This window comes from Microcaecilia unicolor, chromosome 1, assembly GCF_901765095.1.
Source record: "Microcaecilia unicolor chromosome 1, aMicUni1.1, whole genome shotgun sequence".
Taxonomy (NCBI): Eukaryota; Metazoa; Chordata; class Amphibia; order Gymnophiona; family Siphonopidae; genus Microcaecilia; species Microcaecilia unicolor.
In genome coordinates this window covers 626,669,392-626,695,899 of record NC_044031.1, presented here as the reverse complement: position 1 = coordinate 626,695,899, position 26,508 = coordinate 626,669,392, and the positions used below count along the sequence as shown (strand labels likewise).

The following is a 26,508-nucleotide window of genomic DNA, read 5'->3' as shown; positions in this document are numbered from 1 at the left end:
TTTAAAAATGTTTGGATAACTTCCTAAAAGAAAAGTCCATAAGCCATTGTTAAGATGGACTTGGAAAAATCTACTGCTTATTACTAGAATAAGCACCATAAAATCTGTTTTACTGTTTTGGGATCTTGCCAGGTACTTGTGATCTGGATTGGCCACTGTTGGAAACAGGATACTGGGCTTGATGGACCTTCGGTCTGTCCCATTATGGCAGTGCTTAAGTTCTTATGTTCTCCCCTTTGCCCCTGGACACAGCTGAATCAAACTGCAAAAAAAGCCTTAGCATATAAGTATGTAAACAGCAATTTCTTAAACTGCCCCACTGTGCTGTACAGACATACACAACAGGGCAATTTATTCCACAGCATAGGGCCATCAACAGAAAAAATCATCACCTTTGTCTCAGCATAACGCAATGACATAGACTTTTCATTAGTCATATGCATAATGGACAATACAATGATACCACCTATGATAAATGGCACGGTGATTGCTTGTACACAATCTGATTCAGGGTCAAAATTTTACACTAAATGTGAAAATATACTGACAACTAGTGTAGCTGTCTCAAAACAGGTGTAATATGCAAAATCCTGGAGTTTCCCCCCCCCCCCCCCAGTAAGCCAAGTGGCTCTATATCTAGATGTTGTAATACCCCAAAATAAACCATTACAGTAAATCAACCTTAAACAGCACTATAGATTGTACAACAAGACTAAAATCATATGCAGATAACATAGGTTTCAAATGACTAAGCAAGCGAAGATGGAAAAAAGAGGAAATAATAACTGCAGCATCTTGTTCTTGCATTGTAAACCTATCATCTCACATTACTCCCAACACCTTCAGGTATCGCTTCACTGGTAAAATAGCCAATGCCAACAGTCACCGAGTCAGACATTGAAGTAATTTGAAGAAAACCTCAGACCTCTACACATTTAACATTATCCCATTTCTTCTCATCCATGGATTTGTTCCCTCAAAACATTCAGTCAATCCCATTGAGAAATTGTTCTCCTGATCCAGTACAGGGAAAAAAAAAACCCTGAACATCATCCACATAAAAGCAGTATCTGACACCTAAGTCTTTACTTTACTAGGGACTTAAATTCCGCTCACACCTCAAAAAAGAGGATTACAGTACAAAGAAGTCAGTAACAGTACACTGGGCAGTAACAAAGTAAGATACAGATTGTTATATAGTAGCAACTTGTGAACAGTAGTCGGTACAATATTACAAAATATAGGTCTTCAGATTAACATATTTAACTTGTCATGTATGTAGATCAGTTTCCTGGAACAACATTCCCAAGGATGACAAGCAGATGTTAAAACAATAAAACTAAAAGTTGTAGTTTGTGCTGTTGTATTTTTTGCTTTGGGAACTACGAGTGGAAAATCCCTTTCCTGAATGGTAGTCAATATGCTTCCAGGGTAGACCCTACCTGCTCCAAGACGGCAGCCTTGACCTCTGAATAGGTGGCTTTCCCATCTGGGTTAGTGCCCTGGAAAGCAGCTTGGCTATTGCTGATTAGCAGGTTGCCTAAGTAAGTAGCAGGAGTGTCCCGAGCCGAAATTCTGCTCTATGCAACATGCTCCCTAGCTTCTCTCCCTGCCCATTGCACTGCAGCTAAGCAGGGAAAGCAATGTTTGTGTCCCTGCCTCCCTGTGCGCCTCACCACACTCACACAGCCCTCAGGATGGCCCTAGTAAGTAGTCCACGTTGTTTCTGGCCACCCAGCCATTCAGGTAGTCCTTTCAAAATTCACCTAAAAATAATTTGGATTCTCTTTGGGAATCATCTTTGGTAAAACTGGTGTGAGAAATGTTATCTATATTTCTTGGGATATTTGAGCCAGGGAGCTCTGTTGCAGCTCTAGCAATTCCTGGAACGTTTGATGTTGCTCATATTATGCATGTATAAACCACCCTTGCACTGTATTTGTTTATAAGAAATCTTCAATAGGTGAGTAGTCTGATTTTGAGAATTTGTATTGAACTATCTTCAACTAGTCATTACAAAATCTTAAAACATCTTCACTCATATAATCTTCATTAAATTTCAACATATATCAGACACATGCCAACATAGGTCATGTTTTGCCACGCTGCATGAGGACTAGGGTCTAAAATACAAATACAATATCAGTAAGTTAATACCCTCCAAATATACAAAATTATACACAAACAAGACATAACCCACCTACCTCAACTAAGACACCATACAACTTTGGAATCTCCTTTAGTAATTACGCATGAACGTTAATAACGTCATGCTCTTTAAATCCATTTTCCGATAAGATCCCACCCTATGGAATTCCTCCCACTCAACAATTCACATCACAATAATGAAGCCCAAGCAATTTCTAAATTAAGTCCCATCAGTGACCTCGTAGTTAAAGAAAAGATCCAGTACTGTTCACGATAATTTAACAGCCTCTCCAGGTCCCCACCCTCTCAACCCAGATGTATCTGTTCTACCACTCTCCATTTGATGTCCATAGGAGAATGAGATTATTCCAACCAATGAGATACCAGTGGTGCTTAGTCCTTTTTACATATAATACAGGACTTATGCTCATTCAAGCACAACTTTATAGATCTAGAAGTATGCCCTATATATAGTACAAGTCACAAGGACACTGAATTAGATAAACAACATTCATTGAGTCACTCACAATCTGTGTTATCTCTAGCAGTAAAATGTTTTTCAGAGCTCTTTACTGTCCACTGTAGTCCCACTATAGCTGAAGTACACCATTGGCAATGACCACACCCCCTCTGTCCTATCAATGTATAAGTCATTATAGGATAATCAGTTCATTTATAAAATATCCCTCCGTGAAACAATCATAAATACTTAACACAGACCAATACTTAAATAATAAAGCTGTAACTAAAGAAGTATGTGTAGTTTAAGGAAAACCGCCACTATTTTGTCCAACCCCCTCACAGGCTGATACAGTAATAAAGTCTCCCTATGTGCATACTTAGCCCTTAGTCTGGACAATCCCAAGCCCTTAGATGATCCATTAGATCCTGAGCATGAGCCTCAAATTCAGACAAGGAGGAGCAAATTTTCCTTAATCTCAAAAATTGACTAATAGGGAGATTGGATCTTAAACTATATGGATGAAAACTACCAAATTTTAACAAGGTATTTTTAGTAATGGGTTTTTGATGTAATATAGTTTGTACACTGTTCCCATCTCTATTTTATTTATTTGGATTTTTTGCTCACACCTTTTTCAGTAGTAGCTCAAGGTGAGTTACATTCAGGTACACTGGGTATTTCTCTGTCCCAGGAGGGCTCACAATCTAAGTTTGTACCTGAGGCAATGGAGGGTTAAGTGACTTGCCCAAGATCACAAGGAACAGCAATGGGATTTGAACTGGCCACTTCTGGATTACAAGACTGGTGCTCTAACCACTAAGCCACTCCTCCACTCTATAAATTTGTATGTCCAAAAATACTATACTCCGATCATCAAAAGTGGCAGTAAATTGTAAATCATCATTTAAAGTATTCACCCACTATAAAAATGCCTGTAACTGATCCCTTCCCCCTCCCATATAAAAAAAGATATCATCCAAACAAATCTCCATAATTTAACGAATTTAGACCACTGGGAGGTGTAAAGATATTCTTCCTCAAATTCTGAGACCACTGAAGTGGCCACTGATGGCGCTATGGAGGCCCCCATAGCTATACCTCTATGTTGTTCATAATATCAGCCTTGGAAATAAAAGTAATTTTTACAAATTAATAATTTAGCCAATTGGATAAGACAGTCAGTAGTCAATATCGGAGGAGGTTCTTGCAACTCTAAATGTTTCCTAATGACTAATAATGCTGTCTCTTGCAAAATATTAGTATATAATGAAATTACATCCAAGGAAATAAATAAAGCTCCAGAAGTTAACTGCACTTCTTCTAACATCCTCAATATATGAGTGGTGTCTTGAATAAAGGAACACGCTAATTTAGCTTTAGGTTGTAAAAATGTATCTAATAATTTACTCAATGGTTCCAAAACAGCGTTGTGGAGGGACACTATAGGGCATCCCAGAGGGTTAATCATAGTCTTATGATCTTGGGGACAAAATATATCTGTGGAGCATTAGGGTGAATCATACACAAAAAAACCATTTCTTTTGCCGTCAACATATTCACTAAGAATGCATTACCCACAATCCTCTTAATGTCTACTTGTAATACACTCCCAGGATTCTCATTTAACAATTTTATAAGTACCCTCATCTGTCAGTTGCCTATTAGCTTCATTCAGATAGACTTGGGCACATTGAATTGTTGTGGCACTCCCCTTGAATGCCTTTAATATTACTATCTGATGGTTATCTCTCAATGCATATAAAATACACTACTGATTTGCAGAAGGATCCTGCTATCATCTAAATGAATGAAACCTATATTCCCACTGGTCAAGTTCTTTTAATAGTTGACTTTAGGGTTCTATTTAATGTTATCTGGTTTTAGTAGTCCTAAAACTAGTATATCATTCACACCAGTATATACAAAGTCCCACTCATGAAATGACCTTCAATTCATAACAAGTTCTTTTAATGCCAATCTCTGGAAGGTATTAATAACTGGGTCTGTAGGACCTGTAGGTATCCACGTATATCTATTTTTCACAATCAAAATATCATCATAATCACCAAATTGTTCAAAATATTTCCGTACATGTAATTTACAAAAAAACTTATATAAAGCAATGCATGTCTTAAACGGGTCATATTCTATCGTTGGTACAAAATCCAGTCGTAATTCCAATACTTGATGTTGTTGTTCAGAGGGAGTCACCTCTGATAAGGTTACTACTGTGGTTCCGGCGTGAGCCTAGTCCGAACTCTGGATCTCCTGTGCTGCTGATATTCCAGTGTCTTGCTACAGCCTCACGGACCTCCTCTTCGATTGAACAAAAAATTCTTGCCTTGTCTTGTAGGTGGACTTATGTTACCTCCATCGCTATTATCAGCATCTCCAGATGAGTTAGCAATTACTGTAACTGTATCATCTCTGAAGTATTGCTCATTATTCATCCAGATAAACACATTGATAGTCTGGTAATCACACTTATACTTCTTAATTTTAACAGTCCTAATAGCATCACACAGTCCTTGGATTCGTGAAAGTAACTCCTGATTTTGTTTATCAAAATCTGTCACTTGATTTGATTGTTTCAATTAATTTGTGGCAGAATTTATCTCACCTTTTAATTCTGTTTCCACTTTGGTAGTATTCTCAATAATAAGCAGCATCAAATCCCTACTACATTTGTTCAAGATAGCATCCCATTTTTTCTGAAAGTTAGCATAATAAGTAAACAACTTTGGTTCCATTCGCTTCCTAAGTCCATGTGGTATCATATTACTTTTAACATATTGGGCCATCGTGTTCACATGTAACTCCGTCTGGAATATACGTTTATGTAGTTCTTCCAAATCATACATTCAGTACTCCATCCTCAACATCTCCCAGCAACATGGATCTCTGCAATAATACCGCTTCTTGTTCCATGGAATAATTAAAAGTTCCGCTTCTGGGTGGGTCGCCATTGTGGACATCAATACCATGTGATAAATCAAATGTTAAATGATTTATACATGTTGGATATATCTCCACTGTTGTAGAAGTGCTCACGTTGTGCATGCACAATTTGCTGCAGCTGCTCCTGCTGTTGCCTCTTTCTCCGGAACCTGGAGTAATCTTTCCATTCTGGCCTGGCTCTGTTGAGCTGCAGCATTGCCTGAAGCTAGTGCACAGTGTAACCTCCCTCTCCCCCCCCCCCCCCCCCCAAAAAAAAAACAACCTCTCTGTTTGGCTCTAACTACATTTCTTCTGGTTGTTCTCTAGGGCGGGGCTACTCCCTTTAGCCCAATGAGATAGTGTGAACAGGTGTAAGGTGAGAAGCCTTCACAGATATAACCATACTAGTGTTTAAAAGTGAACAAAGAACCTTTAATTGTGTGGTTCAAATGGAAAAACATACAGAAACCTGTCCTCTCACAGACCGTTAGCTCAGGAGTATACATAAAATAGCTTGGAGTTCAGTCGCAAGCAAAACAGAAGAATCACATTGTGCACAACGATTTCAAAGTAGAAGCTCTTCCTACCTCATGCTACCCCTCCTTCAAATCTAAGTCTTGTAGGAGTACTCTCTGGAGTTCTGCTTCTTCATGCGCTGGGCCTCTCTGTCTTTCTTGGTCCTGGGTTTTTATTTTGCTTGGCTGAACCACACCTTCTAGGTCTCTTAATATGATCCTGTGAGGGAGTGTGCTTAAGTAAGACTGGTATGTTCTGTACACTCCATCACAATTCTATATTACTTCCTAATAATTCCTAACATTCTGTTTGGATTTTTGGTAGCAACCACACATTGAGGAAAGGATTTTAACATGTTTTTTCATAATGTCTTCCTTATGTGTATCACTTTACACCTGTCCACATTTAAATTTCATCTGCCATTTGGATGCCCAGGCCTTGTAAGGGCCTCCTGCAATTTCTCACAATCCACATGTAATTTAACAACTTTGAATAATTTTGTGTCATCTGCAACTTTGATCATTTCACTCGTTCCCAGTACAGATTTTCCTTCCTTCATTAAGAGACTTGGCCATTTAACACTGCTCTCTGTTTTCTATCTTTTAATCTGCTCCCAGTCCACAGCAGAACATTCCTTCCTATCCCACCCCTCAGGATTCTCCCAAGAGAGACTTTGTCAAAAGCTTTCTGAAAATTCAGATACACTATGGGGCTCATTTTCAAAGCGCTTAACTTATAAAGTCCCACAGGTTACAATGGAACTTTGTAAGTCTAAGTGCTTTGAAAATATGCATTATCTTTATCCACATGTTTATTCACATCTTCGAAAAGAAACCCATAGCAAATTGATGAGGCAAGACTTCCTTTGGACTGAAACCATGTTAATTCTGTCCCATTAAACTGTTTGTCTATATGTACAGTAATTTTCTTTTTTTATAATAGTTTCTGCTGTTTTGCTCAGTACTGATTTCAGGCTGTAGTTTCCTGGATCACTCAACCAAATACTCAAAAAATCCACTTATTCAAAAATGACTTAGTTTGAAGGAAAAAGGCCTCAAAGAGCTCCAAGATCAATTTTAATCTCACGGAGCTTAAACAGACCTGGGCTGTCTTCTCTTCATCATAGGCCAAAAAAACGTATAATGCCACAGGTTTAAACTTCTTACAATATCTGTGGTCAAAGATTATAAAGCGACTTGCATCTTTTTCTTAATTATAATGTAGGTATAGATCATCACTATACGATATCCATTATACACTATTACACTTATCTTTTTAGAAGTGGTGCATAATGGATTATGCTGCTGATCACACCTGGAATTCTTTTTTAAAAACTGGCATTACGTTGTCTACCTGAATTTATACCACCAAATGTTTTATGTTGTTTTATGAAATTTTGAGTTTTTTGAATTGTGTATGCTGAATGGTAATCCACCTGAAAAATGTATTGATGGCAGAATATAAATATATCAACAATCCAAAAAATGAGAGAAACAAACCAGAATACTATAACTCAAAAAAATAAGGTGGGCCTTTTACAAAGGTGCACTAGCATTTTTTGCTTGCGCTAAAAATAAGAGTGCATTAAACGCTAGAGATGCCCATATATTCACTAAAAACACTACCGCACCTTTGTAAAAGAACCCCAAGGCTTGTAAAAAAATGCCAGAACCAGGGGTGTATCCAGACCTTGATGGGAGGGGGGCCAGGACTCAAAGTGTGGGGGGAGGCACATTTTGGCCCACCTCCCCACTGCCCCCCCTGCCACCGCCACATGATGGTACCTTGGCCGGCAGGGGTCATAAGTACATAAGTATTGCCACACTGGGACAGACCAAAGGTCCATCGAGCCAGCATCCTGTTTCCAACAGTGGCCAATCCAGGTCACAAATACCTGGCAAGATCCCAAAAAAGCTCAATTCATTTTATGCTGCTTATCCCCGAAATAAGCAGTGGATTTTCCCCAAGTCAATTTAATAATGGTCTATGGACTTTTCCTTTAGGAGGCCGTCCAAACCTTTTTAAAACTCTGCTAAGCTAACCGCATTTACCACATTCTCTGGAAACGAATTCCAGAGTTTAATTACACGTTGAGTGAATAAACATTTTCTACGATTTGTATTAAATTTACTACTTTGTAGCTTCATCGCATGCCCCCTAGTCCTAGTATTTTTGAAGAGAGTAAACAAACGATTCACATCTACCCGTTCCACTCATTATTTTATAAATCTCTATCATATCTCCCATCAGCCATCTCTTCTCCAAGTTGAAGAGCTCTAGACACTGCGGCCTTTCCTCATAGGGAAGTCGTCCCACCCCCTTTATCATTTTCGTCGCTCTTCTCTGTACCTTTTCTAATTCCACTATATATTTTTTGAGATGTGGTGACCAGAATTGAACACAACATTTGAGGTGCGGTCACACCATGGACCAATACAAAGGCATTATAACATCTTCACTTTTGTTTTCCACTCCTTTCCTAATAATACCTAACATTCTATTTGCTTTCTTAGCCGCCGCAGCACATTGAGCAGAAGGTTTCAACGTATCATCAACAACGACGCTGAGATCCCTTTCTTGGTCGGTGACTTCTAACGTGGAACCTTGCATTACGCAGCTATAGTTCAAGTTCCTCTTTCCCACATGCATCACTTTGCACTTGCTCAGATTAAACGTCATCTGCCATTTAGACGCCCAGTCTCCCAGTCTAGTAAGGTCCTTTTGTAATTTTTCACAATCCTCTCGCAATTTAACAACTTTGAATAACTTTGTGCCATCAGCAAATTTAATTACCTCACTAGTTACTCCCATCTCTAGATCATTTATATGTTAAAAAGCAGTAGTCCCAGCACAGACCCCTGAGGAACCCCACTATTTCTCCAGCATTGGCCTTGCATTGCCTGCCCTGCTCTGTTCCCAGACATTCCTTGCATGCTTGTTTTAATGATACTATCTAAAAACCATCTAAAAGAAAAAAGAATCATTGTAAAAAAAAAAAAAACTCCAAATGAAGAGAAACAACTGATTCAAAAAAAATCTTTCCCTCAATGCAAAAATCTTAAGTGAAAGAGTCCAGGCTCTGCTGCAAACCGCCACAGTACACTGCAGTTCCACTGCCTTCCCGCTGCTTTCTGGCATTGTGGATTTCAGCAAAGTCTCTCATGACAATATTCATCTATCGGCAAGCTGCTGCTAAATCTCTATAATCTCCAACAAGGATGTCTTGTTTCACAAATACTTTGCTGCTTTAGGAGGAAAACATGTAAAAGAACTTTTCAACCTTCTTTTTGAGATATAGTAATCACTGTGATGGTGGTTTTGTGAAATCTTTTGAGCATGGACTCATTCGCTTGAGGTGCTGTTTTTGCATTGAGATGGAAGATTTTTTTTTTTTTTAAATCAGTTGCTTTTCTCTATTTGGAGGTTTTTTTACACTGATTCTTTTTTTTCTTCTTAATCTCGGACACCAATGATATTAATGGGGCTCCCTGAGAGATGGAGGGGGGCGGGTAAAAGATGTTTTATTGCTCTCTTTTGGGACCTTTGAGGTGTCATTAATTTAAAGTGGTAAACTATACAGGACCCTTGCGTGAATTGAGTTCTGGCATTCTTTACAAACCTTGTTTGAGTTATAGAATATAAATATATAAATACATAAATAAATATAGGAAAATGGGGCCGAAGGATGGGCCAGTGCAGATACCTCATGTTAGACCAGCTCTCTAAAGCTGAGCACATGGTTTTCTAACTCAAGTGGAGAGGAGGAGTGGCCTAGTGGTTAGGGTGGTGGACCTTGGTCCGGGGGAACTGAGGAACTGAGTTTGATTCCCGGCACAGGCAGCTCCTTGTGACTCTGGGCAAGTCACTTAACCCTCCATTGCCCCATGTAAGCCGCATTGAGTCTGCCATGAGTGGGAAAGTGCGGGGTACAAATGTAACAAAAATAAAAAATAAATAAGTGTAATATAAAATTTCACTCCTGAAAGCTGAAAGAAACAGCAGGCAAATTGGCCAAGAAGTAACATGGGAGAGTGCACTGAATGCATGAACACTGGGGTTTGCACTCGTGTGGTAACTACGTCTTGCACCCAAAAGCCTTTCTTGGTACTTGTTGGATTGCATGGAGGACTGGCCTAGTGGTTTGCAGTCTTGCAATCCAGAGGTGGCCAGTTCAAATCCCATTGCCGCTTCTTGTGATCTTAGGCAAGTCATTTAACCCTCCATTGCCTCAGGTACAAACTTAGATTGTGAGCCCTCCTGGGACAGAGAAATACCCAGTGTACCTGAATGTAACTCACCTTGAGCTACTACTGAAAAAGGTGTGAGCAAAATCTAAATAAATAAATATATGTGCATGTGCTGGATTGCTACTCCATGCATAAATTACTAATATTTGTGCAGACAGCAGTATTCCAGCGTATGCACGGACGTGTGTGTGCAGCAAATCCGAGGAGTGCCGATACCCATTTGTCACTTTACTCTTTGTTGAACACACTTTGCCTCAGCTCTGTTTGTTGTTTGTTTGTTTTTTTGTTAAACCTGTGTTTTTCACACAGCTAGAAAAACACTGGAAGAAGGAATCAGGCATGAAACATAAGAATGAGGTAAGCTTTCACTCAGCTTCAGACCTTGTGTTAAAGCCCTTGCATTGTGCTCAGCTTTCTTGTCTTCTGCTCACTTCTTTGCATCTTCGTAGAATAACTGAATTGTTACATTAACATAGATTTAAATATGCTAAGTGGTAATCCAGCTTATTTTCGAAAGAGAAAGACGCCCATATTTCGACCCAAATCGGTAGATGGGCGCCTTTCTCTCATGGGCGCCCAAATCGGTATAATCGAAAGCCGATTTTGGGTGCCTCCAACTGCAGTCTGTCGCGGGAATGAACAAAATTGACGGGGGCGTGTCGGAGGCGTGGTGAAGGCGGGACTGGGGCGTGTTTAGCGGCCGAGGAGAGCTGGGCGCCCTCGGCCGATAATGGAAAAAAGAAGGGACGCTTTTTTTTACCCTTTTTTTCCCATGAACAAGTCCCCAAAAAGTGCCCCAACTGCCCAGATGACCACCGGAGGGAATCAGGGATGACCTCCCCTGACTCCCCCAGTGGTCACTAACCCCCTCCCACCCAAAAAAAAAGAACTTTAAAAACTTTTTTTTGCCAGCCTGTATGCCAGCCTCAAATGTCATACCCAGCTCCATCACAGCAGTATGCAGGTCCCTGGAGCAGTTGTTAGTGGGTGCAGTGGACTTCAGGCAGGTGGACCCAGAGGCCCATCCCCCCTACCTGTTACACTTGTGCTGGTAAATGGGTGCCCTCCAAACCGACCCCAAAACCCACTGCACCTACATCTAGGTGCCCCCCTTCACCCGTAAGTGCTATGGTAATGGTGTAGAGTTGTGGGCAGTGGGTTTTGGGGGGATTTGGGGGGCTCAGCACCCAAGGGAAGGGAGCTATGGACTTGGGATGTATTTAAATTTTTTTTTTACTTTTTACAAGTCCCCCCCAGGGTGCCCGGTTGGTGTCCTGGCATGTGAGGGGGACCAGTGCACTACAAATCCTGGCCCCTCCCACAACCAAATGCCTTGGAGTTGTTCGTTTTTGAGCTGGGCGGCTTCGGTTTCCATTATCACTGAAAACCGATACCGCCCAGCTCAAATCCACCCAAATCTGATGCATTTGCCTGGCACCAACCGTATTATCGAAATAAAAGATGGACGTCCATCTTTTTCGAAAATACGGTCTGTCCCGCCCCTTCACGGACCTGTCCTCGGAGATAGTCGCCCATGGCAATGGGCGTCTGCGTTCAATTATGCCCCTCAATGTCTACCCAAGACTTTGCACATAGATAGCTCATGCACAAAACTCATTTTTACCCTGGATACATGCAAGATTGTACACAAAAGCAAAGCTTGGAGTGGTTTCTTGCATCAAACCCAGACAATGAAAGTCACTAGGGGTTAAAGGACTCGTAGCAGAAGTTCATTCTTCAAGGCAAACAGCAAAAAGGTACTTATTCTATGTCTGTGCCACCTGATGCTCCATGGGAAGATAAAGATTAACTAGATCGCTAGTGAGTTGTATTCGTGTCTCTGATCACTTACCACCTCATCTTTAAACATGAGAATACTGAAGATCTTCTCAAGCACAAAGAATGCGTACAGCCCGCCCAAAGCAGCCAGCATTTTCCAGGTGTAAATTTTGTCTTCACTTTTATGTTCCTCATGATTATGGCCCTCTTGGCTATGAGAATGTAAACCCAGAAACTGTAAGAATACAGAGTAACATACATATTAACACAGTAACATATTAGATGACAGCACATGAAGACCTGTACAGTCCATCCAGTCTGCCCAACAAGATAACTCATGGCATAAGGTATAATGTGATACTACATATGTATACTTGATCCTGAATTGTCTTTACCATTTTCAGGGCACAGATCATAGAAGTCTGGCCAGCCATGATCATGGCACATTCAGTAGAAGTCTGCCTGGCACTGGCTTTACTTTCCAATTATTGGTGTTGCCAACTACTCAGAAAGATTGCTAATTCCACTTTCCCACCAACCCCCACTGAGAAAGCCAGGAAACACACTAATTTTTCCATCATGTTGGTTCCAATTTCTCTTTCCCGCTTTCCTGTTTGTCTTCTGCTAATTCTTCAAGTGGCTGCTGTCCATTTGTCTTTTCTCTCCTCTCGTTTCATTTCCTCATACCTGCCTCTGAAATATTGATCTTTCCATTTTAGCTCTTTCCTTTTTCTTTTCCTTTCTGCCTCTGTACACTCAAATTTCATCCTCCTTCTAAATCTTTTCCTTCATTTTACTTTTCAGATACTTATCACATTTCTATCTCCTTTTACCCACTAGCTCTCCCATTCCCATCTCTCTCCTTCCCAGCCTTCCATTCCCTTCCATCTTCAATATATGCGCCATTTCCATATTTCTACCCCCTATAATCACTATCCTCTCGTTCATTCATTTCCTTGTCATCTCCATTTCCTGGGCCTCTCCCACATGCTTTCCACCATTCCCAGTGTCTCCCTCACCCTCGTAGCCTGACATCTCCCTATCCTTTCTACCCCCCCCCCCCCCCACCAGCATCTTCCTGTCCCATCTCTCTCCCCCATTGTCCAGTATTTCTTCCTTTCTTTTCCCTACCACCCATTGTCCAGTTTCTCTCCCTCACTCCCTTCTGCCCCTGAATCCATCTTCCCTCCCCCCCTCTTATGCAGCATCTCTCCTTTCCTCTCCTCCATCTCTATGTCCAACATTTCTCCCTTTCTCTCATTGTCCACTGTCTCTCTCTCTCCCTGCCTTGAACCCCTGGTCTAACATCTCTCTCTACCCCCCTGCCATGCAGCATCTCTCCATCCTTTCTTCCTTCCCCTCACCCCCATGCCATGTTCAACATTTCCCCTCTCATCTCTCCCTCCCTTCCCTCCACTTCCATGTCCAACACTTTTTTCCTCTCTCGTCCTTTACCACTCCTATGCAGCCTTTTACTCCCTCTCCCCATCCCATTCCACCCATATCCAACAATTCTCCCTCTCTTTCCCCCTGCAGCATCTCTCCATCCCTCCCCCCATGTCGAACAATTATTCCTCCACCCCACCTAGCATTACCCCGTCTCACTTCCTCACCCCAACAGTGCTCCTGTCTCTCCCTGCCCCAGCAAGCCACCTGCCACCGGCATGCCGTAAGTTTTGGCGCCCTGCCCTGCCTTGCTTACTATCTCTGCCAGACTGGCATTCTGCAGGTTTTTTTCCCTTCCTCTCCCCAGCAACCCGCTGGCATGCTACAAATTTTTTCTCTTCCTCCCCCCAGCCACCCGCTGCAGGTTTTGATCCCTCCCTCCCCCCAGCCACCCGCCGGCATGCTGCAGGTTTTTCCCCCCTCTCTCCCTTTCCATCTTTGTCAGGCAGCGCCACGGTATAATTCTACAGCAAAACTGCATGGTACCAGGGCTGTCTGCATACTGCTGTGACTGCTTCCTTCTGGCCGGCCCCACCTTCTCCAATACTCTTTCTGAGGAGGTGGGGCCAGCGCAAAGGAAGCAGTCGCAGCAGCATACAGACAGCCCTGGTACCACGTGGCTTTGCTGTAGAATTGAGTGGAGGAGTGGCCTAGTGGTTAGAGTGGTGGACTTTGGTCTTGGGGAACTGGATTCGATTCCCACTGCAGGCACAGGCAGCTCCTTGTGACTCTGGGCAAGTCACTTAACCCTCCATTGCCCCAGGTACAAATAAGTACCTGTGTATAATATATAAGCCGCATTGAGCCTGCTATGAGTGGGAAAGCGCGGGATACAAATGTAATAAAAAAAATTAAATTAATACCGCTGCCATACAAAGATGGTAACGGAGGGAGGGAACAAAACCTGTAGCATGCCGGCGGGTGGCTGGGAGGAGGGAAAGTTGAAGTGAGCAGCAGGCAGGGAAAAGTCGCAGTGTGGGCTGGGGAGACAGTCTTCCCAAGTCTTTTATTATGGGCATCTATGAGGCACACCATTGCTGGGTGGGCCTGGGCTCACCCGTGGCTATACCCCTGATTCCACTAAGGACTAGATCTAAAATAGCTCCCACTCTTGTCGGTTCTTAGACCAATTGATACAAGAAGCAGCCATTTATTACATCTAAGAATTTTATGTACTACTACTACTACTTAACATTTCTAGAGCGCTACTAAGGTTACGTAGCGCTGTACAAATTAGTAATTAAGGACGGTCCCTGCTCAGAAGAGCTTACAATCTAAGAACGAAATGTCAAGTTGGGGTAGTCTAGATTTCCTGAGTAGAACTGTTGTGATTAGGTGCCGAAAGCGACATTGAAGAGGTGGGCTTTGAGCAATGATTTGAAGATGGGTAGGTTCGTTCTGTCCTGGCGGACAGCCCTACCAGTATACTCCTTCCCTTCACACCAGGAATTTCTATCCACAAGGATTCCACACTGCTATCTGTTTCATGTAGATTGTTTATTTTGTTTGACTCAATTCCCTCTTTAACATATAGCGCAACCCCTTCTCCAATTTGATAGGTTTGGACAAGCTCCTGGAGGAAAGTCCATAGTCTATTATTGAGATGGACATGGGGGAAACCACTGCTTGCCCTGGTATTTGTAGCATGGAATGGCGCTACTAATTGGGTTTCTGCCAGGTACTTGTACCTGGATTGGCCACTGCTCGAAGCAGAATACTGGGCTAGATGGACCATTGGTGTGCCCAGTATGGCTATTCTTATCTTCATTACTTTAAATATGCAAGATTTTTTGAACTTTTTTCTATTTAGTTTTTTTTACCTAAGTGTTGGTTTCAAATTTCTGAGTTTAGGTGTGCACGGGGACATAATCTGGTCCCCATCCCTATACACTTCCTATCTATCTTCTCTCATTCACTTTGGATTCATCCCCTCTCATCCCTACAGTATTAATGACTGTTTTATTACCAACACTGTGGATATGAACAGATTTTCCATGGTTCCCATCCCTGTGCACACCTCTAATGAGGAGGAGGGTTGCTATCAGTGATTATTGGAAGGATGGTGAAGGGTTAGTATTAGTGATTAGTGCAAGGAGGAGGGTTCTATCAGTGATAGTTGGGATGATGGTGAAGGGTTAGTATTTGATAAGTATTTTGATCTATGAAAAATTCTAAACTGTGATTGAATTTATTGTAACCCGCTATGATTCCTATTGGAAATTAGTGGGATATAAAAACTGGGACTAGAATGCAATGGAATGATGGTGAAAGGTTAGTATTAGTGGTTAGTGTGAGGGGGAGGGTTCTATCAGTGATTGTTGGGATGATAGTGAAGGTTTAGTATTAGTGGTTAGTGTAAGGAGGAGAGTTCTATTAGCATGGAATGCTGCTAGTATTTTAGTTTCTGCCAGGTTTATCATTTATTGTTATTGTTTATTCATGTTTGATATACTGCCTTTCACAGAACAATCAAGGCAGTTCACAAACAATCAAATACTTGTGACCTGGATTGGCCACTGTAGGAAACAGGATACTGGGCTAGATGGACCATTGGTCTGACTCAGTATAGGTATTCTTATGAGAAGGAGGGTTCTATTAGTGGTTATTAGGATGATGGTGAAAGGTAGTATTAATGGTTAGTGTGAGGAGAAGGGTTCTGTCAGTGATTGTTGGGATGATGGTGAAGAGTTAGTATTAGTGATTAGTGTAAGGAGGAGGGTTCTATCAGTGATTGTTGGGAGGATGGTGAAGGGTTGGTATTAGTAATTAATGTGAGCAGGAGGGTTCTATCAGTGAGTGTTGGGATGATCATGAAAGGTTAGTAATTAGAGCAGGGAGGAGGGTTCTATCAGCGATTGAGTTTCAGAAATTATCAAAGACTTTTCTTTTTAGAAAATATTTGTCTTAATCCATAGATATTAAATTTTGTTTTTGATTATTGTGATTATTTTTGTACAATTATCTGGAGTATGCTATTTTTCTTGTTATCCGCTTAGAACTTGCTAGTTGTAGCTGGCTATAAGACCTTAATGTAATATAATAATTACTTGAATGATGGTGAAAGGTTAGTATTAGTGATTAGTGTGAGGAGGAGGGTTCTATCAGAGATTGTTGGGAGGATGGTGAAGGGTTAGTATTAGTGATTAGTGTGAGGTGAAGGGATGATGGTGAAAGGTTAGTAATTAGTGTGAGGAAGAGAAGGGTTCTATCAGTGATTTTTGGAATGATGGTGAAAGGTTAGTATTAGTGATTATTGTGATGATCATGAACACTTAATATTAATGAATGTTCAAGGAATAGTATAAGAGGTAGAAATGAGTGTTGAAGGCTTCCTCATTACATTGGGAGGATTATTCTCTTTAGGGGCTAGCATATTTCCTGCCTGAAAACAGATGTAGTATTCTTCCTCTCATATATCCCTCTGATGGTGTGCTGTTGAATGTACCTGTGGAATGAGATGAAGGAAGGCATCTCCTGTCAGGGATCCCACCGCCAGGGCGACGAACAGCTGTATTAAGTACTGGTAGGCACTGGTACAGGAGGTACAGAGGAGTAGCACTATCCCAAACACAGCAAAGATACAGATTATAAATGTGGCGATGCTTCCATAGATGTACTCTGTTAGGGAGACAGATGAATGAAAATTGTTTTCAGAATTTGTATATAAGATGTACTTTGCTGAGCACACTGCAGCAAAGTCCTTATTTACATCTGTCTATCCTGTATGTTCTTAGCAGCTGTACCATGAAAGACAGGAAAAAGGAACCCAGAGTGATAAAAGGAAAGGATACAAGATGAAAACAAGGAAAGCATTGCATGGAAGGAATGCTGGAAGGACAGCTCATGATGAAGTAAGGGGATATGGCATGGTGGAAGACAGGCGTCAATGCAGTGAGTGGTTATGGCTGGAGGTGGAGATGGCAGATGTAGTAGCATGCTGCTTGTGGCCATGGGTGAGGGAATGCAGCCTGGAAGTTGGGAGGCACCATCACAAATCTTTGGTGGAGGTGCAAAGATTTGTGATGGTGGTGTTGGGCAGTGGATTTGGGCTGGAGATGCAGAAAAAGAGAACTGAGGTTGGAGATGGGAGGCAGGCTAAAGGAGGAGGGTAAAGAGGATATTATAATTGTTTCTACAGATAGGAAAGCCTTACTGTATATACCAACCTCCCTGTAAGAAACAGTTTCAAATGGACTTCCATTGCTTTGGACAGACCAAAAAATCTCGATGTAAGGGGAGGTATTACTGGTAGAAGATTTTAATATGCCTAAAACCCATCTGTAGAACACCTCAAATACAGTGACAAGGGAGGGGATGGTACTGGAAAGGGGTGTGTCTAATGTCCAGGTAGGTAGAAGGATGAGTTCTGGCGATCAACTATTCATCTGTGTCTCTAAATAATACATTTCTACTCAGCCATTCCTATCACATGAAAAGGGGCGTATTTTTGGATTTGACAGTCTCTTGTACATCCTCTTTCAAATTCTACAAATTCAAACAGTTCTGATAGGTCCTCCCACAATAAACTTCATCGAATGCATTTCCTGGAATTGAGAGAAGTCTGGAATACACTAAAGGTTTTCAAAGATCAGATGGCCAACAAAATTGTTTTGCTACAAACAGACTGAAGTAGCAATGAACTGCATCAATAAGCAGCTAGGAAAAGGGTCAAATCTCCTGTACTGAGATCTGTCAGGATGTGCTGCTAGACCAGTTCTCATGGAATGGCCCTCAGGGCCACTTACCTAGAAGCAAAGTATAACTGCCTGGCAGACAGCTGAGTCATATTCTACAAGCACACAAATGGTCCTGTTTCCAACAGTGGCCAAGCCAGGTCACAAGTACCTGGCAGAAACCCAAATCATGGCAACATTCCATGCTACCAATCCCAGGGCAAGCAGTTGCTTCCCCATGTCTGTCTCAATAGTAGACTATGGAATTTTCCTCCAGGAACTTGTACAAACCTTTTTTTAAACCCAGATACGCTAACCACTGTTACCACCTCCTCCGGCAAAGAGTTCCAGAGCTCAACTATTCGTTGAGTGAAAAAAAATATTTACTCCTATTTGTTTTAAAAGTATTTCCATGTAACTTCTTTGAGTGTCCACTAGCCTTTGTACTTTTGGAACGAGTAAAAATCGATTCACTTCTACTCATTCTACACCACTCAGGATTTTGTGGACCTCAATTATATCTCCCCTCATCTGTCTCTTTTCCAAGCTGAAGAGTCCTAAGGCTTGGCCACTGTTGGAAACAGGATACTGGACCATTCCTATCCCCAACCCATAATGTGCCAGAACCTTATCAACCCTATTTGTTCCTTACCGGACTGGCGAATGCCTTTATGGTATTATGTAAGCCACATTGAGCCTGCAAATAGGTGGGAAAATGTAGGATACAAATGTATCACAATTTATATATAATACCCGCTGTGTTGTGGTTGTTGGGATACAAATGTAACAAATAAATAAATAAATTGGTCAGACCCAGTGTGGCTACTCTTATGTTCATATGTCAAAGAAGTGGCTCTGAGGATATTGGAGTGGCCTAGTGGTTAGGGTGGTGGACTTTGGTCCTGAGGAACTGAGTTTGATTCCCACTTCAGGCACAGACAGCTCCTTGTGACTCTGGGCAAGTCACTTAACCCTCCATTGCCCCATGTAAGCCGCATTGAGCCTGCCATGAGTGGGAAAGCGCGGGGTACAAATGTAACAAAAATAGAATAGATACTATTGGAGATTCTACATGGAATGTTGCTATTCCACTAGCAACATTCCATGTAGAAGGCTGCGCAGGCTTCTGTTTCTGTGAGTCTGACGTCCTGCACGTACGTGCAGGACGTCAGACTCACAGAAGCAGAAGCCTGCGCGGCCACATTGGTGATCTGCAAGGGCCGACTTCTACATGGAATGTTGCAACATTCCATGTAGAATCTCAAATAGTAGCAACAGTGGAGGAGTGGCCTAGTGGTTAGGGTGGTGGACTTTGGTCCTGAGGAACTGAGTTCAATTCCCACTTCAGGCACAGGCAGCTCCTTGTGACTCTGGGCAAGTCACTTAACCCTCCATTGCCCCATGTAAGCCGCATTGAGCCTGCCATGAGTGGGAAAGCGCGGGGTACAAATGTAACAAAAATAAATTTTGAGAGTGGGTCACTTTGATAGAACAAAGGGGTACTTCATTTCTGTTCCAGGATAGGGATATGTGGCAAATAAGTCTTGGACACATTACTCCAAGATTAGCAGGAGGGTTTTCTGTATGTGTATCCTACAATTCCCATAATAGCAAGAACTTTTTATTTTATTTTATACAGAACTTATAGCCTGCAAGTACCAAAACAGTTCACTGTGGGTTACAAAATACAAGAGTGAACACAACGTTCAGAAATACAATTCAGCACACCATACCACATTCAAGAAATAAAAATAACTAACGCAAACAACTCAACTAAAAAAAAATCCCACTACATATTTCCTAAACAAAAAAGTCTTAAGCAACCTCCTGAAAAATAATAAAATCAGTGCTTATCTTTAGCTCCAATGGCAATGAATTCCAAAAGTTTGGAGCCTGAAAACAAAGTGAAGATGACAAAAATCTAGTATACCTGAACTTCCTAACTGCAGGAAAGGATAGTAAAAATTGACTTCTCAACCGGTCAGATTTACCCCCCAAGAATACATTCATCACTGCAGTTAAATAAAATGGATCCTCCCCCTGCAGTATTCTAAAAACTGTAATTCCCAATTTAAAATAAATCTGGGCCTCTACCGGGAGCCAATGTAACTCAAAAAAATAAGGAAACAGAGGCTCGAATTTATTTAAGGAAAACAATCAAGTGAATGACAGTATCTGGACTACCTGCAGGCTTCTGAAAGATGATTTAATAAAGATGCATTAAATTACAATAATCAAGAATAGACAAAACTAACATCTGAATGGTAAGCCTAAAAACAAAAACATCAAAATATTTCTTAATGCAATGAAGTTTTTTTTAAGTTGATAAAAAGATTTCTTAACAACTGAATTAATTTGTGGCTTCATACTAAACTCTTTTGAAACTGAGATGGAAGGACCCTATTTCTATAAGTCTATAATGGCTAAGACAAATGCAGTTCCCTCTTCATCTAGAGCTTTCTATGTGAAAACCAAAACTGGGGAAATCATCAACACTGATCACACACAAGATCAAGAAACTCTGTAGCATCCCAGCATTGAGTTCCTCATCCTCACAACTTTGATGTTAAAAAAGGTGAATTTGCCTGACAATGTTTCATAGGTCTTAGCAGCTTCCAAGAGAGATTCCAATGGAGATATTGCAGATTTAAGTGCAGGAGGTTTGCCATTAGATGGAAAGACCCTAGACCCTTTTTTTCAGTCCCACGTCCCACATAAAAACTTTTTGACTGCCTGGACTGGATGGTATACACCCCAGGGTCCTGAGAGAACGCAAATATGAAATTGCCTCACCAACAACTTGTACAGGGGCATCAACACCTCCTTTCTTCTGCTGTTTACGCCTCTCTGTTTACAGCCTAGCATCCTTCTGACTACAGCCATCACCTTGCCACACTGTTTTGTCCCCTTCAGATCATTGGACAGTATCATTCCAAAGTCCCTCTCCTTGTCTGTGTATATCAGCTTTTCACCGCCTAGGACAGTAATGGGCAACCTTTTGAGCTTGGTGTGTCAAAATTCGCCAAAAAACCGAGCATAACTCGGGTGGTGTGTCACTTCGAGAAAAATCACTGCTACTAGGACCGCCCCCGGGCCCCCCCCCCCTACCCGAGATCGCTGCCCACCCGAGGTCGCTGGGCCCCCCTCCACCCGCTACCAGGCCCAGAACTAACCTTAAAGCCGGAGATGGGAGGCGGGACTGGTGGTTGGGAGGCGGGAAATACTGCTGGGCAGACTTGTACAGTCTGTGCCCTGAAAAAGGCAGGTACAAATCAAGGTAAGGTATACACATATGAGATTATCTTGTTGGGCAGACTGGATGGACCATGCAGGTCTTTTTCTGCCGTCATCTACTATGTTACTATGTTTTACTATGTAAAGCCTCCTTTCACGTCGCAGCAAGCAGCAGCAGGGCAGACCTCTCCTCCTTCCTTCTGTGCTCCGCCCTCGCGGATGTTACGTCAGGCGAGGGCGGGACACAGAAGGAAGGAGTGGCCTGCCCTGCTGCTACTTGCTGCAATGTGAAAGGAGGCTTTAAGGTTAGTTTCCGGGAGTGAGGAGGGAGGGCGGACCACACTGCGGCGGCGCCGCGTGTCATCGAAAATGGCTACGCGTGTCAGTGCTGACACGCGTGTCATAGGTTCGCCATCAGGGGCCTAGGACATATGGCTCTCTTCGATTTCTACTCCCAAATGCATCACTCTGCACTTCTTTGTATTACATTTTAATTGCCATACATTAGACCATTCTTCTAACTTTAGCAGACCCTTTTTCATGTTTTCCATTCCATCTGGTTGTCCACTCTGTTACAAATCTTGGTATACCTTACATTTTAACCCTTTGGCAATGTCACTCACAAACATATTGAACAGAATCAGCCCCAGCAGCAATCCTTGAGGTACTCCACTACTCTCTTTTCCTTCCTCTGAGTGAATTCCACTGACCATCATCCTCTGGTGTCTGTCTGTCGACCAGTTTCTAATCTAATTCACCACTTTGGGGCCTAACTTCAGCCTGTCAAGTTTATTCAAGAGCCTCCTATGAGTAACAGTGTCAAAGCCCTTGCTGAAATCCAAGTAGATTACATTTAGAGCATGTCCTTGATCCAATTTTCTGGTTGCTCATGTGGTACATGGGCAGGTTGCGGAGCCCAGTAAAACAAGCCACACATACTCCACAAGTTAAGCTGAAAACAAATATTTTATTAAAGGTGTCCGGGAAGTGTTCCTGTTTACTTCAATATACAAAGCTAATTCTGTAAACATAATAGCAATTTTGGGTGGCCTGCTCCTGCAGGGCCACAACATACATGAATGTCTTTTCCTCAGCAAAAATTCTTTCTAGTCTTTGAGCTGGTCTCTGGATCCAGAATTACAAGCACAGTCTCTAGCAGGTACACAAAACTGACCTGCAGCCGGCCAGGTCAAAACACAAACTTTTCATGGTTTCAAGCTGAGCTTGGCCTACCTGAATGTAGTGGTTGCAGTTTCTTATCTTTAGGGTGAAGGAATTTGTAGTGGCCATCACTGCTTTCCTCTGGGCTCCTTTAACCTAGCTCTGGCTCGGCCTTTTACACTGGGTCATGCCCTCCTAGCTCCACCCGTCCTGTGTCACTTCCCCTTTGGGCAGGGCTCGGGGGTTTTAATGTGGCCCTGACACTGGGGAAGTAGTAGCGTCATATACACTCCTTTACAGCCCAGTCCAAGAATTCAATCAAATTTGTTTGGCACGATTTACCTTTGGTAAAACTATGTTGCTTCAGATCTTGAATTCCCATTGAATTCCAGGAAATTTGTTAACTTTTTCCTTCAGCAATGCTTCCATTACTTTTCCAATAGCTGAATGTGAGGCTTTCTGGCCTGTAGATTCTCTGTCACCACTTTTGTGAAGAAGGACCACATCTGCTCTTCTCCAATCCCGCAGAAGCTCTCCTGTCCCCAAGGATTAGAACAAAAGAGTAGCCATACTGGGTCAGACCAATGGTCCATCTAGCCCAGTAACCTGTTTCCAACAGTGGCCAAGCCAGGTCACAAGTACCTGGCAAAAACCCAAATCGTGGCAACACTCCATGCTACCAATCCCAATGCAAGCAGTTGCTTCCCCATGTCTGTCTCAATAGCAGACTATGAACTTTTCTTCCAGGAACTTGTCCAAATCTTTTTTAAACCCAGATATGATAACCACTGTTACTACATCCTCCGGCAAAGAATTGCAGAGCTTAACTATTCGTTGAGTGAAAAAATATTTCCTCCTATTTGTTTTAAAAGTATTTCCATGTAACTTCCTTGAGTGTTCCCTAGTCTTTGTACTTTTGAAACGAGTTAAAAATTTATTTACTTCTACTCATTCTACACCACTTAAGATTTTGTAGACGTCAATCATATCACCCTCATCCATCTCTTTTCCAACTTGAAAAGCCCTAACCTCTTTAGCATTTACTCATATGAGAGGAGTCCCAGCCTCTTTATCCTTCTGGTCACTCTTCTTTGAACCTTTTCTAATTTCGCTATATCTTTTTTGAGATACGGCGACCAGAATTGAATGCAGTACTCAAGGTGAGGTCACACCATAGAGCAATACAGAGGCATAATAGTATTTTCAGTCTTATTCACCATCCCTTTCCTAATAATTCCTAGCATCCTGTTTGCTTTTTTGGCTGTCGCTGCACATTGAGCAGAAGATTTCAGCGTATTATTTAGAACGACATCTAGATCTTTTTTTTGGGTGCTGACCTCCAAGGTGGACCCTAGCATCAGGTAACTATGATTCAGATTATTCTTTCCAATGTGCATCACCTTGCATTTGTCCACATTATATTTCATCTACCATTTGGATGTCCAGTCTTCCAATTTCCTATGGTCTTCCTGCAATATTTCACAGTCTGCATGTGTTTGAACAGCCTTGAATAGTTTTGTGTCATCTGCAAATTTAATCACCTCACTCGTCGTTCCAATTTCCATATCATTTATAAATATGTTAAATAGCATCGGTCCCAGTACTGATCTCTGTGGCACTCCACCCTCCTCCATTGAGCGTAATGACCATTTAACCCTGCCCTCTGTTGTCCATCCAATAATCAATTCCTAATCTGTTTTTTGTTCAATAACCAATTCCTAATCCACATCAGAACATTGCCCCCTATCCCATGACTCTTTCATTTTGTCATGAGTCTCTCATGAGGAACTTTATCAAAAGCTTTCTGAAAATCTAGATACACTACATCAACCGGCTCACCTTTATCCACGTTTATTTGTGCCTTCAAAGAAATGAAGCAAATTGGTGAGGCAACCCGTACTGACTCTGTCCCATTAAACCAAGTTTCTCCATGTGTTCCATAATTTTATTCTTTATAATAGTTTCCACTATTTTTCCTGGCACTGACATCAAGCTTACCGGTCTGTAATTTCCTGGATCACCCCTGGAACCCTTTAAAAAAATCGGTGTCATATTGGCCACCCTCCAGTCTTCAGGTACTATGGACAATTTTAATGATTGGTTATATATTACTAACAGCAGATCAGCAATTTCATGCTTGAGTTCTTTGAGTACCCTTGGATGTAAGCTACTCTTTAGTGATTTACTACTCTTTAATTTGTCTACTTGGCTCAGTACATCTTGCAGGTTCACTGAGATTTCTTTCAGTTCCTCCGCATCATCACCCTTGAAAAACATTTCCAGTATAGGCAGATCTCTTACATCTTCTTCCGTAAAGATGAAGCAAAGAATTCATTCAGTTTCTTTACTATGGCCTTTTCCTCCCTGAGTGCCCCTTTTGCTCCTCCTTGATCTAATGGTCCCACAGATTCCCTCGCAGGCTTTCTGCTTCTGATGTACCTGAAAATGTTGCTACTATGAATTTTAGCCTGTGCGGCAAGTTTCTCTTCATATTCTCTTTTTGATTTTTTTTATTAATGCTTTGCATCTGACTTGCCAGTGCTTCAGTTGCTTCTTATTTTCTTCATTTGGGTCCTCTTTCCATTCTTTGAATGACATTCTTTTGGCTGTAATAGCCTCTTTCACGTCACTTTATAACCTTGCTGGCTGTCGTTTTCTCTTCTTTCCACTTTTGCAAATACATGAAATGCATCTAGTCTGGGCTTCCAAGATGGTATTTTTGAATAACGTGCATGCCTGATTTAGTGTCCTAACCTTTGCAGCTGATCCTTTTAGCTTCTTTTTAACCATTTTCTTCATTTTATTATAGTTGCCCCTTTGAAAATTAAATGCAGCTACAATAGATTTCCTTTGTGGGTTCATTTTAGATAGTAGCTCAAGCTTGATCATGTTATGATCACTGTTTCCTAGGGTACTCAGCACTGCCACCTCTCACACTATGCCCTGCATGCCATGAAGGACCAGATCTAAAATGCCCCCCCTTCTTGTAGCTTCCTGGACCAACTGGTCCAAGAAGCAGTTGTTTATTACATCTAGAAATTTTATCTCCCCGGCACTCCTTGATGTAACATTTATCCAGTCAATATTGGGGTAATTGAAATCACCCATTATTATAGTATTGCCCAATTTGCCAGCTTTCCTAATTTCTGTTAACATTTCTTCATCTGTCTGTTCATTCTGTCCCGGCGGACGGTAGTACAGCCCTACAAGAATACTCCTTCCCTTCACAGATGGAATTTCTATCCATAATAGTTCCACTCTGCTATCTGTGTCATGTGGAATGTTTATTTTATTTGACTCAATTCCCTCTTTTACATATAGCGCAACACCCCCCCCATCCAATTTGATCCTTTTGATCATTGTGACACAATTTGTACCCTAACAGTGTCCCATTGATTGTCCTCTTTCCACCAAATCTTTTCACAAATCTTTTAGAATCTCTCTAAGCTCCCTCAATATCCTGGGACGGATCCCATCTGGTCTCATGGTTTTATCCACCTTCAATTTTTCAAGTTGTTAATAAACACTTTCTTTCGTGAACGGTGCCATATCCACTTCGTTCTCATATGCACCTTTGCCAGTTGATCGTGGTCATACTCCAGGATTTTCTTCCGTGAACACAGAACAGAAGTATTTGATTAGCACATTCGCTTTTTCTTCATCACATAGCAGTCTACGGTAGTGCTGTCCAGTTCATGATTCAAATTAATTCTTTTTGGGACAAATTGGAATTTCAAGTCAGAAACTCCTCTCTTCCCTGTCTCCTTAGCCTCCCCAAGATGAGTTTTTGCCCTGGCTTGTTTTTCAGGGGTTTTCCTGACAGTGAATTCTGGGAGAGCATGTGGAGGAGGGGAGGACAGATGCTTAGGTACTGGTCCTATACTTACTGGTATGGGACCTGTAC

General features: G+C 41.8%; 1 protein-coding gene across 2 annotated transcripts in view; it reads right to left on the bottom strand.

The window, feature by feature from the left end:
• Positions 1-26,508, bottom strand: part of SLC39A4 (solute carrier family 39 member 4) — a 93,512-nt gene that overhangs the window by 30,562 nt on the left and 36,442 nt on the right. For both annotated transcript variants that reach the window (XM_030220617.1, XM_030220627.1), the window contains 2 exons: positions 16,982-17,154; positions 12,164-12,325 (listed from right to left, as the gene is read on the bottom strand). In XM_030220617.1, coding sequence (XP_030076477.1) covers positions 12,164-12,325; positions 16,982-17,154 — 335 coding nt within the window. The remainder of the gene's footprint in view (positions 1-12,163; positions 12,326-16,981; positions 17,155-26,508) is intronic.